Source organism: Pempheris klunzingeri, chromosome 24 (genome assembly GCF_042242105.1).
Source record: "Pempheris klunzingeri isolate RE-2024b chromosome 24, fPemKlu1.hap1, whole genome shotgun sequence".
Taxonomy (NCBI): domain Eukaryota; kingdom Metazoa; phylum Chordata; class Actinopteri; order Acropomatiformes; family Pempheridae; genus Pempheris; species Pempheris klunzingeri.
In genome coordinates, this window is record NC_092035.1 from 6028943 (window position 1) to 6046058 (window position 17116).

Consider the following 17116-nt stretch of genomic DNA (forward strand, 5'->3'; position numbering starts at 1 on the left):
GTAATATCCCTTTTATTACACATTAGATCCGTTTAATGTTTAATGTTAATGTTTAATCAGTTCACAAAAGGTTTTTCTGAGCAAATAGTTTGTCCCACTCCTACTCACTGTCTTTCTAATTGATCATCGTCTCAGCTCTGGGGACGAGGGCGGTGGCGGAGAGCGAGGCCTGCTCCACACCTGGAGGGGCTACTCCTGTAGCGTCACCCCAGAAAGGCTGCTCCTCCCCCGGGCTGTCCTTCAGGTCGCACTGGGCACACGGCATGGTGTTCTTCTGGTGGAAGGTAACACTTAATATTGTCATTTAGAAAATATTTTGGGTTATTACAAATAGAGTGAAGAGAGATGACAGGAGATGAGGGAGAGAACTGGGGAGGTTGTGATTCACAGACTGCATTTTAACCCATTATTGCGGAGTGTGGAGGAAACAATCAATATGCAGTTAATCGGATATTTTAGACATTTGTCACGCAACAGTATATAGTAATCAGCTCTGGTTATACCTGCGTGAATGCAAAGAGTGGTTCTTTTCTCTGTATTTAATTGATGACATTGATGTCATTCTTGTTTCCAATCACATACTTCATAATTAATTGATTAATAAAAGGATGTAGGCATTGAATCGGTAAGAACAATATTGAATATTAATGAGTTCCCTCTAAATATCAGCTTTGGTTATTGTGCTGTTGTTGCTTCAAATTCAGGAGGGCAGGTGTACAGCTTTGGGGAGTTGCCATGGAAACAGAGTCAAGTGCCCGAGCCAGAGAAACCGATCCTGGAGGGCGCGCTCAGCGGCCAGCGGGTGGTCGCCGTGGCAGCTGGAAGCTTCCACAGCGGGGCCGTGACGGAGGACGGCGGCGTCCACATGTGGGGGGACAATGGCTCGGGTCAATGCGGCTTGTTGGGCCTCAGCACCGTCCCGAACCCGACGCCGGTCGCTGTTGTGGACTCAGACACCAGCCCCCCACAGACGGTCCCAGTGCTGGAGCTGGCCTGCGGGGAGCAGCACACCCTGGCGCTGTCAGTCCAGCGGGAGGTGTGGACGTGGGGCAGCGGCTGCCAGCTGGGCCTCAACACCGCCATCTTTCCTGTCTGGAAACCACAAAAGGTTGAGCACTTGGCGGGCAGGTATGTATTACAGGTGGCCTGCGGGGCTTCACACAGCCTGGCTCTGGTGCGCTGCCTGGGCCCTCAGGACATCCACCGGCCCCCCGTGGACAAATGCAGACAGTGCAACCAGCTGCTGTACACCATGACGGACAAAGAGGACCACGTCATCATCTCTGACAGTCACTACTGTCCCCTCGGCGTGGAGCTGACCGAGGATGAGGGCAGGCTAGAGGCGCCTGCTCTGACACAAGGGCTCAAAACATCCCCGTCCGAGCCAGACCTCCCCTCTCATACCTCCACCTCCCCAGCACCTGACCCGTCCTCCGACCCTTCTCAGGACTTGGAAAGAGACGAGTCAGTCTCGGCTAACGGTGGCCAGCCAGCCTCAGACTCTGACCCCTCCAAGGGTGGCGTTGTTTTGGGGGCCAAGAGTTCTCTGTATCCAGATGAGCAGGCCGTCAAAGACTACCTGAAGAAGCTGTCAGACAACACACAGACAGAGCACACGGCCAAGGCGACGGCTGGAGGGCTGCACACTCTGCTGGTCAGTTGGACTGTTTCACAATTATAAGACACAGGACACAATGAAACTGGAAAATGCTGTTGACATAAAACCTTCACCTTTCAATCATTCACATCTAGCTTATCTGCATATTTGCATTATTTCTCTCCCAGCCGTCAGTGGGAGGCCTCACCTCCTCCACCCCCAGCTCCGCGATCAACAACCTGGTGGCGTCTTGTGCCTCCGCAGTGGGCGAACGGGTCGCCTCCACCTACGAGGCCCTTTCGCTCAAAAAGATGATGAACTTCTACTTGCCGTCAGGACCGGCTAGGTCAGGCGGGCCGGCGGGGCTCGCTTCCGTCGTCCCATGTGTGCTGGGCGACAACACCACAGAGCGCGTCCGCCAGGAGGACTCCCTGCAGGCCAAGAAGAGCTCCAGCACAGGAGACATCCGGGAGGAGGAGGCCGAAGGTCTGCGGCGCCGCCTCTCACTCCCAGGACTTCTCTCACAGGGTAGATACGCTGTTCACCTCTTATCCTCCTCCTATACCCTGCTGCGTAAGTACGCCTTGCGCTTGTGCAGGTTTGATGTCAGTCTGTGTGTGTTTGTCTTTGCTTCGGGCCTCCTCATCCAGCTCGTAAGCACAGCGGCGGCTTGTCCTTGTGTCGCACTTTGGTCACAGTCGAGTCTTTTGTATTCTGTGTATGTCATCTCCATCTAGATGTGAGCAGCACATAATTTAAGGTCAACAGGACACAGTTGTTCCTTCTTAAGGCCACCTGTTTTCTATTTAGGCTGCGTTCACTGCCTTTCAGCCCGTGGTTAATACTAATTATATTTGTAGGGCTGCTAGCGACGATTAATCTCCACATCAGTAAATTTCTAACTTGTCTCAAGGCAGATTGGAGGAAAAGCAAAGTTCCAGTGCTCCAAATTAACCTATTTTGATGAGGAGTTTCTGTGCTTCCCCTTAAATCTCACTCTGGCACATGATGGCAGAATGAAACCGTACATTGCGAACCAGGACTCCAGCTTTGTTTTCTGCTTTGTATGTTTGTAGGTCCAGTTTGTAAGAGTGAGGTTATTCTGTATGAATGGTCGTCTTTGTGTGATTTAAAAACACTGAGGAATGTGGATGGATAATTAGCCTCCAACTTGACAGGGTTTTTCAGTGAACGTTGGAAGGATTAAGCAGATTTAATAGAGCGGAATTAAGGTTTTGGATGCGATTTGGAGAGAGAGAGAGAGAGAGAGAATGGTGCATTTATGGGATTGGTCTTATTTTCTGTGTGACTCCAGACAGGAATAAGCAGGTATAAAAAAACAGATGGACGGACTTTCCCCTTCTATCGTCATATCTGTCGGTCTTTGTAGGCAGCCTGAGAGTATTTGCTTTGGATTTCATCATCCGTGTTTGGTCTGTCCTCCGCTGGCTTTTTCACGAGCATCAAGTTTTAAGGCTGAAAGTTCAGATTTGATGAGGAAACTGGGAGGCGAATCCTGAAAACTCATTCAAGTAAGAGTTGGACACATAGCAACTCTTTGATAAGTGTTTATCTGCGGCTATTTTATGTGTCCTGGATTTCTAAAATACACCGTTGGATCATATCAGCATACACACTAATATAGTATAGTGTCTTTTAAATGGAGCTGAAAAGATCATCAGAAAATTAATCAATCAATATCAATTATTTTGACATTCAGATTGAGTTCCCATTTGAGCGAATTTGTTTTCTGCTTCTTGTTTTAAATTGTTATAAATTAAATATGTTTTTGAAAAAAGAGCAAATGGGATTGAAATTGTGATGGTAATTTATTTTTCCTTTTACAGTAAAGTAATGTGCATTAATTACAGGTTAAGTTAGTTATAGGACTGATTTTAAAAACACTGCGCAATCGTATAATTTCATAATTAATATCACCTGCAGTAACATTAACTTGACAGAAAGTTTAAATGATTAACAGAGATGTGTGGGTGGTCTTTTATTTGCAATAACCTGATCTATAAATATAACAAAATTCCTCCACACATGAGTGTTTGTTCCGTCTGCTGCCTGCAGGCTTCTCCTCATTGTTTGTCTGCTGGATGACAACATGTGTTTCACATGATCTGGCTGCTGTGAGCTGAATGTCACTGCTGTCTAATAACAACACACATTGATTTGTTCTGCTGAACTTTGCACCTGAGATGCTTTAGCTCAGACTTTACAGAATTATGTGAAATGTTAAATATCTCACAGTGGAGGAAAAAAGACATTTAGGAATACTTTTTGTTGTTGTTGTTGTTTGTTTTGTCTGTGCACCCACAGTGTCCCCGCGCCTGCTGAGGAAAGCCGGTCGTCCGAGGACGCGTGCAGTCGCCCTCACGCCGCTGGGAGGGGCGGTCCCTGAGGCCCAGGAGGTGTTTCCCACCCTGCAGACGGAGGTGTGGAGCTGGGGCCACTGTGAGCATGGACAGCTGGGACACGGAGACAGTCTGGCCAGGTAAGAGGACAACAACAACAACATGATCACAACAACAAGTCTGATGTTTTTATTTTCAGACTGTAAATGATAAATCTGAATATTATATTTGTATCTCACTTTTCTGTCAATGTATCATTTACTCACACAAACTCCTGTCAGGCTCAAAACAGACTTGAAGCTTTACATCTTAAACATTAAGAACAACCCACAATGGGGACACTCCCCATCCAAAAACATTGTGTTACATTGGGGGCAAATTTTTCAATCCATCTTTTTCCTACAAGGCCAGACTAAATATGTAAAACAATTAAATGAAACGGTAACGTTGATGTGCCGTTATTCTATAATAAAAGAGATTACTTGTTTGTGACAGCTGTGCGATGTGTCTGTTTGCAGATTACAGCCTCTGTGCATCAAGAGTCTGAACAATAAGGAGGTGGTGCGGGTGGCAGCCGGCGCTCACCATTCCCTCGCTCTGACTGCCCAGTCTCAGGTCCGCTCTTTTACTTGTTATAATAATGTTTTACAAGAGCTGTGGAGAAAAACATTTTTGCTGTTACACCACTAACTCAGCTGTGGTTGATCTGTTTTCCTACCTACCTGAAAGCATCTTTCTGTGCTCCAGGTGTTTTCATGGGGAAGTAACAGCTGTGGTCAGCTGGGACACATGGAGTCCCCCAGCACTATTCCCCGACTTGCAAAGGTAAGGAACCCCCTCCTATACAAACACACTCTTACACACACAGAAAGGCTTGAATTTCAGTAACTCATGCTGCTCTCTGTCCTCCCCTCCCCCAGATGTCAGAGGGGATCCGGGTGTGGGACGTAAGTGCGGGAGAGAGACACACCCTCCTGCTGGCAGACGGAGACTGCATCCAGCCCATCATTTATTACAGTGGACAGCAGGTGAAAGAGGGGACGGAGGACAGCCAGGCCAAGCAGCCGGGTCAGCAGGAAGAAGGGGAGGAAGAGGAGCAGCGGGCCGGGGGCTACACCCAGCAGCCTGTGCTACTACCCTTCTGCATGAACGTAAGGACAAAGTAACATGCTCTTAGGATGGAGACAAATCAGCTCAGAGATCAGAATTAAAATACATGTAAAAGACAGAAAAAGTGCTGTCTTACATGAATGATGGAGGATGAATGCAGCATTTGCACAATAATATGATGCATCATAATTCAAAGGGCTGCATATCAATCACCAGTAGGATATTTGTCAGTACTAATACCAACAGCATACTCTGACTGCAGTGTTAAATGTCTAAACACAGGCAACCACACGAGATCCATGTCCTATAAAACTTTCATTTAAATCAGAAACAGCCTGATTAAAGAATGAGTAAACAACATTAGGAATGTCATCATTCAGTGATAGCTTTCAGACAGTTTAAAATGAATGTTTCTTCATAAATTCCTTGTAATGTGAAAATTTACCTGATTCTGGTGTCTTTTCCTCCCGTTGTTTCCTGCGTCTTCCAGCTGCGTTACGTGAGCAGTGTGTTTGCGGGCGGCCAGAGGTGCGTGGCGCTCTCAGACAGGAACGTGATGGGCTTCATCGCCAGCCTCCACGAGCTGGCCTCAGCCGAGAGGAAGTTCTATTGCAAGCTGAGCAACATCAAGACGCAGATCGTCCGGCCCCTTCTGGAGCTGGGTGAGTGTGACACAAAAGACTGAGGATGAGGGAGAGTTTAACTTCAGGATCCAAATGTTTAAATCGGTACTCCCTCTGCAGAGTCTCTGAGCTCAGCCCTCGGCCAGGTGTCCCTCGGGCTCCTGCAGACTCTGGCGGGCAGATTCAGCCTTCTGTGCCACCTGACAGGGCAGCACGCCGCCAGCCTCACCGCCAACCTGCGCCGCAGCCGCGACGTCAAGAGCCTGCTCGTCCTCGACCACGCCAGCATCTTCCTGGACTCTTACCTCGAGTATGTGTTCGCCGCCACCAACGATAAGAACAAGTCAGGAATGATTTGGTGATTTATGGGTATTAAGCAACAGCTTGAACTTCACGCTCACGTCTCTTCATCCATGTGAAGGTACTGCTGCATTTTGGGCAACTTCCATGTGATGGGAGGTTTCCAGACCCTGACCAAGCCCTCGCTGTGAGCACACACACGCACACACACATTCCTACAAACCTAGCTTTGATTTTTCACTAACTAGCGATGATTTGCTCTGTAGAGATTTGTTTGGGAAGAGTCCTGAGCAGCTCCAGAGGCTGTCGGAGTGCAGCGAGGAGAATCCTGCCATGGCCGACCTCCTGGTGGCGCTCTTCTACCTCCCGACTCGCCATCTTCACGAGTACGGCCGGCTGCTGCTCAAACTGGCCACCTGCTTTGAAGTGGTAGGTGAAACAGTGACTTCTGTTACAATGATTTCTATTTCTGGATATTTAATTCATATTTTTGGACACTGATGGAAGATAGAAAAGTTAGTTAGTTTGTCACGTCAATGAAAACTTTTTTTTTTTTTTGGTTTCTAATTGTTTTGGTTTCTAATTAAAAGCATGAAATGAAGCTTTAAAAACTGTAAATATTTGGATATTTCTATTGAAAAAATCAACAGAATCTGACTCTATTTAAAAAATCCCAACGCGTGTTTCATGGTAAATATTTCTGTGTGTTGTCAGTGCTCCAGTGAGTACCAGAGGCTGCAGGACAGCTGCTCCAAGTTCGAAGCTTTGGCCCTCCAGCTGAAGAGGAAAAAGAAGGACGCAGAGTACACCTTCCACTTCTGGAAGAGCTTCCCTGGCAAAATGACGGTAAACTCCCCCAGCGTGTGCGTTCCTTTTCATTTCCAGCTGAGCATATCCGACAGCGTCTGGTCCTCGAGGTGTCACATGATGTCACATTATTGCTGAATGGTGTCATTGTGGTGTGGTCAGGACTCGCTGAGGAAGCCTCACCGCCGGCTGATCTGCGAGAGCAGCAACAAAGCCCTGACTCTGCAGAACGCCGGGAGGTTCTCCGTCAACTGGTTCATCCTTTTTAACGACACTCTGGTCCATGCACAGGTCAGCCTCACACACACTCTCACACACACACACACACACACACACTTTTCATCACATCCTTTCACTTTTATCAAGTCGTCCATATTTCGAACACTATAACTTGGTGTGTTTCAAGCGTTTGTGTGTGCTTGCCTCCGTGCTGTCAGGGCGTGGCGCCTTGTAAAAATCTTGTAAGTATGCAGCCAGAAGCAAATGTCAGCACAGCGACCCGTGCTCTCCCCTGTCCCACTCTTCCCTTTTCTTCTGTATGTTTGTACGTGTGTGTGTGTGTGTGTGTGTGTGTGTGTGTGAAGGGCGTAGGGCTCTGTGTCATAGGATCCAGCTCCTTGGGAGCTGGTTCACATTTAAACGCATGTCAAACACCTCGACACGAACTCACAAAAGTTGGCGAAGTCGTGGCGTAGTTTTAATGAGGAACTGATGGAGACTGTGCTGGTGATGCACTGTTTTCTTACTTTTCTGAGAGCTTTACTGTGAGTTTGCAGAGATCTCCCAACGTTAAATTACTGTTTTCTAAAGTAAAGTTTGATTTTTACCTACTTATGTTTTCCTTTGTTTGAACCAGGGTTTGGCAATATATAGATTGAATTTAAAGATAAAATCCTTTTTATACTTATTTTACACTTCTTCACTTTTCTTCCTTCTTTTTTTTCTTCCTTTACTTTACTCACTATTAACCAAAGCTAATATGAGGCCTCACCATAGCTAAAGCAGCCAAATCATGTGAGCATGCTCTTCCTGGCCCTGTAGGTTGTGTTATGTTTAGAAACAAATCTAACATGCAAGTAGCAGGATGTATCCCTTTGTTGCAGCTCATTAAGGAAACACAAAAGTGGAAATTTGTACTAAAAACTATAAACTTGTAGTTTATAAAGTATTTTTGCACAGAACAAGGAGTGTGATTTATGTATTATTTTTAAACTTGCCCTCAAACACTATCAGCAGTAGAAAAATGTGATGAATTACTTCTTAAATATGTCCGGTGATACCCAGCCCTATCCCCACCTTCACCCTCTGCCTGCTCTACCTTAGGGAGACTGCATGGAAGGATGAACTGACTGCAACCAAGGCTCAATGGGTTTTAATGCATTTTAGTTCCACTCTGATACAACACTGTTCTTGTTCTTCATTTTGCCACAGTGCAACTGTTAAAACCAACCCAGCTTGAAATCAGAAACTCAAAAAAGACCTTTAAAAATAATAGTTTCTCCCGCCCTTGTCTTCTTTCCTGCATAGGCCTTGGTTTCCACTGTTGGTTCACATGTAATATGACGATTGACGCACAATTTGAAAGGATAGAATGAACTCTTAATATTCACTTCAGCAATAACACCCATTCTGTCCTTTCAAATGCTGTTCGTACCAACAGTTCCTGGTTCACTTATCCAAAGCAATTTCCTTCCCTCCCTCCCTGTTTGTCTCCCTTTATTCTCAGTTTTTCTTTTTCTGTTTGCATTTCCGTCCACTGTCCCCGATCTCCTCTAGTCTGCACCAGTCGTGTGGTTAAAAAAAAAATCCAGTTTGTGAATTTCCTGAAGTCAAGGCTGAGACAGAAGCAGCAGTAGCTGGCAGCAGGAGACTGTGTTGTTCCTGGGTGTCTTGTGACGTGAATCTGCACAGCTGTATGAGTGAGAAGCGAGAAGTGTTGGTGAAAACACGCATGCATGCTTAGTCCTGAACTTCCTCTTTGAAAACATGTGAAGCACATGTCGTCTTGCATGACTGAACCCGACATCCCTGAGATTAATCAGGATGCATCGTTCTTCTAAGCTTCTTCAGAGTCTGCCTGCTAGTAATGGCCTTCGCATTTAACCTTTTTATGGTGATAACAACTCAATAGTCAGTTAAGTTTTAATTAGATGCATGGCCATTATTTCCTCTGTTATCTTATTCTTTAAAAGCTTCAACCAAACATGTTAGAATTATTGCATTTATGTGAAATCGTCTCTCTTTAGCTCCTTTCTGTCTTTACTTCATTATTCCCTGTTTACTTCTTTGCTTTTTATTTTCTTCTTTACTGAATTTTACTTCCTTTTTACTCTTTCTTTTACTTCCTCACTTCCTTTCTTTCTTCATTCTTTACTTACTTACTTTTTACAAATCTTGACTTTGTTCTCTTTACTTCCATTTTACTTTTCTTCTCTACTTCCTTACTTCCCTCTTTACTTCCTTTGTAGTGACCTCAAACCATATAAATAGTTTAATTATTGGATATTATAGTATGCGACTGGTAGAGTCCCACTCCATGTTTGAATCAGTGTTAGAAATTCAAATGTTAGTGTCCTGCTTGTTAATTAGGAGCGACTAGTTTATAGAATACACCATATGTGCTTATTCATAGCAATTAAGCTTGTGTCTCCTTCTTTGTGTGGTCAGATGTGTAATAAAATAATGATGTTTCCTGCTTTTATCCCTCTCTAAACACTCACCTTTCCCTTCTTTTTTCCCTCCCATCTTCCCTCATTTTTCCCTTTCCTCTTCCCTCTGTCTTTTCCTCTCCCCGTATGTATTCCTCCTTCATCTCTTGCAGTTCTCCACCCATCATGTCTTCCCTTTGGCCACACTGTGGGTGGAGCCCATCCCAGAGGAGAACACCGGCCTGTAAGTCTCCTTAATCACAGCAGTAACACCATTTCTAACATGATCATTTCCAGATATTTAAAAATTTGTGGATTTCAGAAAAGCTGCAAATGAGCTTGTGTCTTACATATTTTTCCTTCTTAGCTTCCTTCTTTACTGTGTTTAGTTTTACTGTGAGACACCAGTTGTTTCCTGTAAAATGACGTGTATGTATGTGTGTGTGTGTGTGTGTGTGTAGATATGGTTTAAAGGTGATCACACCAGAGGAGACGTTCACCCTGCTGGCCTCCTCCCCCATGGAGAAGGTAGCTCTTTTAATACCTACTCATTAACAAAATGTATTTCTGTTTGTTGCACCTCAAATGAGCCGGAAAGCTGCATGATATCCGTCTTAAGAATATGCACATGTCTTCGCTCCCAGGCCAAGTGGCTTCGCTCCATCAACCAGGCAGTAGACCAGGTCCTGAGCGGGGCAGGGCAGGACTCGGCATCAACGAACTCGGGGTCAGGGCAAAAGTTGGAGCCTCCCATCTCCAGAACGGCCCCCTACACTTTTTATAAGGATGGACGGCTGAAAGAGGCAACGTACGAAGGGCGCTGGCTCACCGGGAAGCCCAACGGCAGGTTGGACACGCAGACTGTCTGGATCACAATAGCATATTTAACATACTGCTTGATATGTAATAATGATTGGGATTGATTATGTTTTAAGGGGAGTGTTGAAATGGCCTGATGGGAGAATATACACCGGGGCGTTCAAGAACGGACTAGAAGATGGGTGAGTGCTGGCCACTCAGTAATCTGTTATAACGTGTGTTCAGTGTACATGAGCCCAATGTTTAAAACAGTGAGTTTTTTAGCTTCTGTCTCCTCATCCATCTCATGTATTTGTGTGTTTGTGCAGCTTTGGTGAATTTATCGCTCCCAATAAGACGCTTAACAAGAACGATCACTATCAAGGTCACTGGAAAGATGGCAAGATGCACGGCCTGGGGACATACAGGTGAGGTAGAGGAGTGTGGAGGAAGACAGTGAGTTAATAACTTTATTGTCCACATCATGGGACAGGACAGGGATGAGGTAAACAGATTAAATCATGCCATGCATTCAACAGCCAGACTTTCTTCTATATTTTATAACCAATGTGGGAAATTACTTGAGTATTTATTCAGAAGTTTGCATAAAAGAAACAGGATTTAGTTCAGCAGCACACAGAGCTGCTGGCTGGTGGATGTAAGAGGAGAATAAACCTCCTCCGTCTGTCTGCAGATATGCCAGCGGTGAAGTTTACGATGGATCCTTCCAGGACAGCATGCGACACGGCCACGGCATGCTGCGCAGCGGCAAGCTCAACACCTCCTCTCCCAGTGTCTTCATAGGCCAGTGGCTACAGGACAAGAAGACCGGCTATGGAGTCTTTGATGATATTACAAAGTACGTTCTATGTCGCCAAAAGTCACACACAAGGTTAAAGGCAGCAGAGACCGTTTAAAATGTCTTGTTTCGCCAGCGTTTCTAATGTACAATGATTTCTAATGTACAGTGAAATAATATCCTGTCTTGTTTGTGTGTTTTATGTCCAGAGGGGAGAAGTACATGGGCATGTGGCAGGACCACCTGCGACAGGGCACCGGGGTCGTCGTCACTCAGTTTGGCCTGTACTACGAAGGAGCCTTCAAAGACAATAAGATGATGGTAAACACTCCTGTCTTTGATTTTAGTCACATTTTGTGTGTCTGTGTGTGTTTTTATGGAAGTGGTGGGAAGTTTAAGGAGATTTGATCAAAGGTCAGAAGGCTTTTGTTCCTGAAGAACCTCTTAAAGATGGGTGTGTCAGATCATAGTGTGGCCAAAATATCTAAAACTCTTGTGCTCACTTTATTTACATCATATCAGGAAATATACATGTTGATTATGAAGCTCTGAGGGGGACTGAAACAAGTAAATAAAGAGATTCTGACTTTTATTATCGGTTAATCACACAGGAACACGCATTGATATTGATATGATGGCTTAAAGTCTTGAGACACTTCACAAGAAAACTGAAAAATATAAAAGATCACATAAGGAAATAGATGTAGGCGATGCCAGGAACATTTCTTAGCAGATTTCGTCTTCAAAATCACTGTATATATAGGAGCTGTTTATTATTGTTATTTCCTCTTCATGGGCCCACAAAGTATAAGAAAAGTTTCATTTCCCAAACACTGGAGTGCCATTTAAGATTAACAAGGAGAGGAAATTACAGAAATCAGGAGAAAAGACGGGAGTGAATTGAGGTATTTTCTCTGTTTTAGGGCACTGGGGTCCTCGTGTCAGAGGACGACACCACGTATGAGGGAGAATTCTCGGACGACTGGACCCTCAATGGAAAGGTAACGAATGAACACCTAACAGTACAAAAATACATTTAAAAAATGCTGAAGAATTAGCAGTAAAATGTACGACAGTGTAGTGGAATGTGCCGATGTGCTGGCTCTCCCTCAGGGCGTGCTAACTATGGCAAACGGTGACTACCTGGAGGGCTCCTTCAATGGCGAATGGGGCTCTGGCCTCAAAGTGGTGGGGTCCTACTTCAAACCGCACCTGTTCGACACCGACAAGGACAAGACCCGCGCCGTGTAAGCTCACAGAGTGTCTAAACGTAAGGCTTTAGCTTAACCGTCTTCTTTTACTTGATGTACTTTTTGTGTGCGATGCGGCAGGAAGCTGGGGCGTCTGTGTGTGTCTGCCGAGGATAAGTGGCAGGCGGTGTTTGAGGAGTGCTGGACTCAGCTGGGCTGCGAGGCGCCAGGACGAGGAGAGAACTGGAAGGCCTGGGAGAACATCGCCGTGGCCCTCACCACCAGCCGACGACACATCCAGGACAGGTACGCATGCACTAGAGCCAAACAAGGTGTTTTAAATAGTTACTACAGAGATCTTCAGTGTCTAATGTTTGTGTTTTGTGTGCGCTCCAGTCCCGAGGTGTTGTCTCGAAGTCACAGCAGAACACTGGAGAGTCTGGAGGTCATCCCGCAGCACGTGGGACCGATCACCATGGAGAGATATCACACCATCCGCCTGTACCTCATCAAGGTAAATCCACCAGCTGTTCCTCACTTCCAGAAACACATTCAGATGTCAGTTTGGAGTTCAAGGAGTAATCCCTAAGATTTCAGGCTCATTTGGGAAAACAACAATGGTGTTTTGTTTACAGTGCAGCCAAATATACCGATAGTTTAATGAAGAATTTGGTTAATAATGATTGCAAGAGATGTTTTCCAAGTTTGGAAAAAAGCACTTCAATGTGACGCAGGAGCAGAAGGAAGTGTTTGGTGACGGCTATTTCTCAATACATGCAGATAAATAGTTTGATTTCATGAAAAATTTAAGCATTAATTAACTATTAGATATCTCTGGGAGGCTGACAGTACTGTTCATACAAAAAGAATTTACAGGTAAAACAAATATTTGCCTTGTACTTACTAACTAACTAACTGTACATGATTCTACGGAGGAAGCAGCAGGGAACACTAAAAAGGAATATTTCCCCATAATTTTTCTCTACTGTGTCCAGGCGTGTGACACCCCCCTCCACCCGCTGGGCCGGCTGGTGGAAACCCTGGTCGCGGTCTACCGGATGACCTACGTGGGCGTTGGAGCGAATCGTCGGCTGCTGCCCCAGGCTGTCAACGAGATCAAGTCATACCTGAGCCGCATCTACCAGATCGTCAGGTACAGCTGCACACACAGCTTAATTTCAAATGGATATAGATGAAGGGATGGATGCAGAATCAGTTTGAATGGTTGAGCTTTTCTTTCTGTTGATCATTAATATTATTGTGTCTGTGTGCTCTTTAGGTTTCTTTTCCCAGACCTGCCAGAAGAGGGCGGTCTAATTCCAGAGCCAACTACCACCCTCCAGGACAAGAAGGAGCCAGGCTCGACTGATGCCCCACTAGAGTCTCCAAAACCTGGGTAAAAACCACGCAATGTCTCCTCGAAGCTTGTGGTGGTCCTCAGGGGTCTTTTGATCACATTAACCTCTCCTGTGCATCTTTTTGTCCGCAGCCGTGTGGTGAGCAGCTCGGCTCTGCTGCTTCCCGTCCTGCTGCCTCGTCTCTACCCGCCACTGTTCACCCTCTACGCTCTGGACAAGGAGAAGGAGGACGACGTCTACTGGGACTGTGTCCTCCGCCTTAACAAGCAGCCCGACCTGGCTCTGCTGGCCTTTCTGGGCGTTCAGCAGTAAGTCACACACAGCAAAGGGTTTATGTTAGTGTCAAGCATGCAAAACACATTAAACTTCCTTTATTTTGATTCATTTCTTTTTATCCCTTCAGAAAGTTTTGGCCTGTGTCCATTCCCGCCTCCAAGCCTGCACTGGGGGAGAAGCAGCAGGTATGGCCCATGTTTGATTTAGTCTGTAGCATAAATGGCCGTTCAGACCAAAAACAAAAAAAATGCGTTGTTCATATTACACAGTAGTCCACAAGTGATCTTGCATGTATTTAATTGGCCACTTTTTGCCAGATACGAGATGAAAGGTTAATATTTGTTAGTTTTGTTAGTTTTCTATGATAGTAAAGAGAATATTTTTTAGTTTTTTCGATTGTTGGGCAGAGAAAACAAGTGTTTTGAAGCTGTCACTTTGGGCTTTAGGAGCATTTTTTTCACCATTTCTGCCATTTAATAGACAAAGACATTAAACTGCCCGTTATTTTCTGGATTAATTGTTTAATTGTGGCTCAAACATCTTGTTTGCCAGACAACCCTGTGTTTTTTTTTTTGCCGAAGCCCTCTGTGTTGACACTATCTAAATGCTGCCTTAGTTTGAATTCACTGCTCCTACTGTATTTCCTGATCAGATATTTTTAGGGAACCACAAATATGACAGATGACAGCTTGTCTACTGTGATTAGAAAGACCTAAACTGTGTTTGTTCTGGCCTGTGTGTCTCCTCCAGGTCCTCTCCAGCACCAAGGACGCCTGCTTTGCCTCTGCAGTGGAAACACTACAGCAGATCAGGTGCATCTTTATTGTCATTATTCTATAGAGCACAATACAGTTCAGTTGTTGCTCCTCACATGCTGCACACTGTGTGTGTGTGTGTGTGTGTGTGTGTGTGTGTGTGTGTGTGTGTGTGTGTGTGTGTGTGTGTGTGTGTGTGTGTGTGTGTGTGTGTGTGTGTGTGTGTGTGTGTGTGTGTGTGTGTGTGTGTGTGTGTGTGTGTGTGTGTGTGTGTGTGTGTGTGTGTGTGTGTGTGTGAGACAAAGAAATTGGATTAGAATGTAACAAAGCACTACATAAGTATAAAAATCCTAAATCAGGTTTCCTTGTTTGTTTGCAGCACAACATTCACCCCGTCAGACAAGCTGCAGGTGATCCAGCTCACCTTTGAGGAGATCACACAGGAGGTTCAATCGCTGCTGAAGCAGGACTTCCTGTGGTCGATGGACGACCTTTTCCCCGTCTTCCTCTACGTGGTGCTGCGTGCGCGGTCAGCCCCAACTCAAGCCAAACACACACTGATACACACGTGTTACAATGATGAGGCAGCAGAGAGCGTATTTCTGAAATAAATCGATATTTTAACCATTTGCAGATCTGTCATCAAAGCAAATAACGGACTTGTGATGCTCTTTAGTGCTCAGTGTCCCTAAATCACATGACATTTATCAGACTTGTTGGGTTTTCTTGTCTTCAGAATCAGGAACTTGGGGTCAGAGGTCAGCCTGATCGAAGACCTGATGGACCCCTGCGTTCAGCACGGAGAGCATGGCATCATGTTCACCACGCTCAAGGTAGCACACACACACACAAAAGCTTTATTTCACAATTCTTGCTTCATATGTAACTGGATATTCAAAAGAAGTGTTTAAAATAAAGCCACAAACAGAGAGGTTTTAAAACTAAATGGTGGCTGTAAGAATCTAAATTTCTCAGCTAATTTCACAGTGTCTGGATAGTTAATATTTAAACTTTCAGCACTTGAATCTGTGTCTTTGTTCTGTCATTAAACATCACACTGTGCTGCCCAGACTGGAAAAAGTGCGACGACTGAGGATAAAAATGTATAAAATAACTAAAGCCACTATTATCCGCCTGCACTGGTCTTTATCTGTGTCTGTTTCAATTCCAGGCTTGTTACTACCAGATCCAGCATGAGAAGATCACTTAAGATGAGCCTGATTTTAGCGTGGCCTCAGTGATCTGCATGCTGCCGTCCCACTTCTCGCCACAGCCAATCACAGGGCCAGGATCGCCGAGGCCTCAGGATGACAGATGGGTGCAGCGGCCAAGGGGAAGCAGAGGATCACATGAACAGGTTGCCGACAGCTCCATCTGCTGCTGTCATGGAGACGGGACCACCTCCCCCTCTCCAACACACACACACACACACACACACACACCCTTTGCCCTTTTAATGACCTCTACCAGCCTCTTATCCACGGATCATGAAGATACACATATGAATATTGTTGGTGTTATACTGCCAGAGATGAGCCATTTCATACCGTCCAGTATAAAACAAGCCACAGCACACAAAACGACTGACTGACACGACTTCTTGTGGGAAATCCTTTTGCAGGGTATGTTGTTACCTGGGAGGAAATTCAATATTCATAGTGTTTTTTTCTTTAGTGCCAATAAGTGGTTTGTTCTCAGAAGTATCAGATCTTGTTTTCTTCCCTCAATGGAATCAGTTTTTCATCATGAAAAACAACCTTTTTTCTGCAGAGCGAGGCGACAAAGACGTCAAAACTTCCTTGACTTTCCTTTCACCTGAAATCTACATGAAGGAACGGACTGAACAAGGAAATACATGCAGCTTTATGAAACTGACAAACTTTTTATTTAGTGTCTATGTCATCTGAGGCAGCGGTGTGTTTACAGCTACATTCTTTCCCCCAAAACAACCTTCGACGAGCAACGCATAGGTGAGATTTGTGCTCTATCAGAAGAGTTTTCAAACAGGATTTTTTTAGACTTGGAAGATGAAGATTAGCTGGTTGCTTTGGAAGAAGCGCATCTGGTTAACTTTATTAAATGATAACTTCCAGCTGCTTCCCAGAGCTTTTCTACGGGAGCCATCAGGGCTAGTTTACAGCCTGGTTTCATACTGCAACACAAGTCATGTACAGCAAGCTTTGGGTAAATGTAAAGTTAAGTCTAAATCATACTGATAAACCAGCTGGAGTACAGTTAAACTTGGTTAGTTAGCTTAATTAGCTGGCTCTTACGCCGTCTTAATACTGAAGCTGATCACTTGGTTACTTGGACTCTTTAAGTTACTTTAAAAGAAACTGTGATTAAGTTAATGCGCCTTAATGCAAAAGCAGGCTAAGAAAATTGTCTCTTGTTAAAGCTTTGCTGCATTATTTTAGACAACCTCAGAGCCACTTGTGTGTGTGTGTGTGTTCCCGAGCCCAGTTATCAGTATTATCAATATCGACAGGGTGCCT

At 45.0% G+C, this 17116-nt stretch overlaps 1 protein-coding gene across 2 annotated transcripts; it reads left to right on the forward strand.

Moving 5' to 3' along the window:
• Positions 1 to 788: 788 nt before the first annotated feature.
• On the forward strand, positions 789 to 16273 carry als2b (alsin Rho guanine nucleotide exchange factor ALS2 b). 2 transcript variants are annotated; one of them, XM_070855788.1, is made up of 31 exons: positions 789 to 1654; positions 1786 to 2170; positions 3923 to 4097; positions 4476 to 4572; positions 4705 to 4782; positions 4878 to 5108; positions 5558 to 5729; positions 5811 to 6000; positions 6112 to 6177; positions 6257 to 6419; positions 6705 to 6836; positions 6960 to 7088; positions 9619 to 9689; positions 9907 to 9973; positions 10090 to 10292; positions 10381 to 10446; positions 10573 to 10671; positions 10938 to 11102; positions 11252 to 11363; positions 11966 to 12043; positions 12156 to 12289; positions 12374 to 12538; positions 12629 to 12746; positions 13228 to 13385; positions 13512 to 13628; positions 13722 to 13898; positions 13994 to 14051; positions 14617 to 14678; positions 15001 to 15150; positions 15358 to 15454; positions 15793 to 16273. In XM_070855788.1, the coding sequence occupies exons 1-31, from the start codon at positions 866 to 868 to the stop codon at positions 15829 to 15831; spliced, it is 4743 nt and encodes a 1580-aa protein (XP_070711889.1). In that variant the 5' UTR covers positions 789 to 865; the 3' UTR covers positions 15832 to 16273. The 2 variants fall into 2 exon arrangements, with proteins under 2 accessions (XP_070711889.1, XP_070711888.1); XM_070855787.1 differs by having other exon boundaries at positions 12374 to 12746.
• The last annotated feature ends 843 nt before the right edge of the window (positions 16274 to 17116 follow it).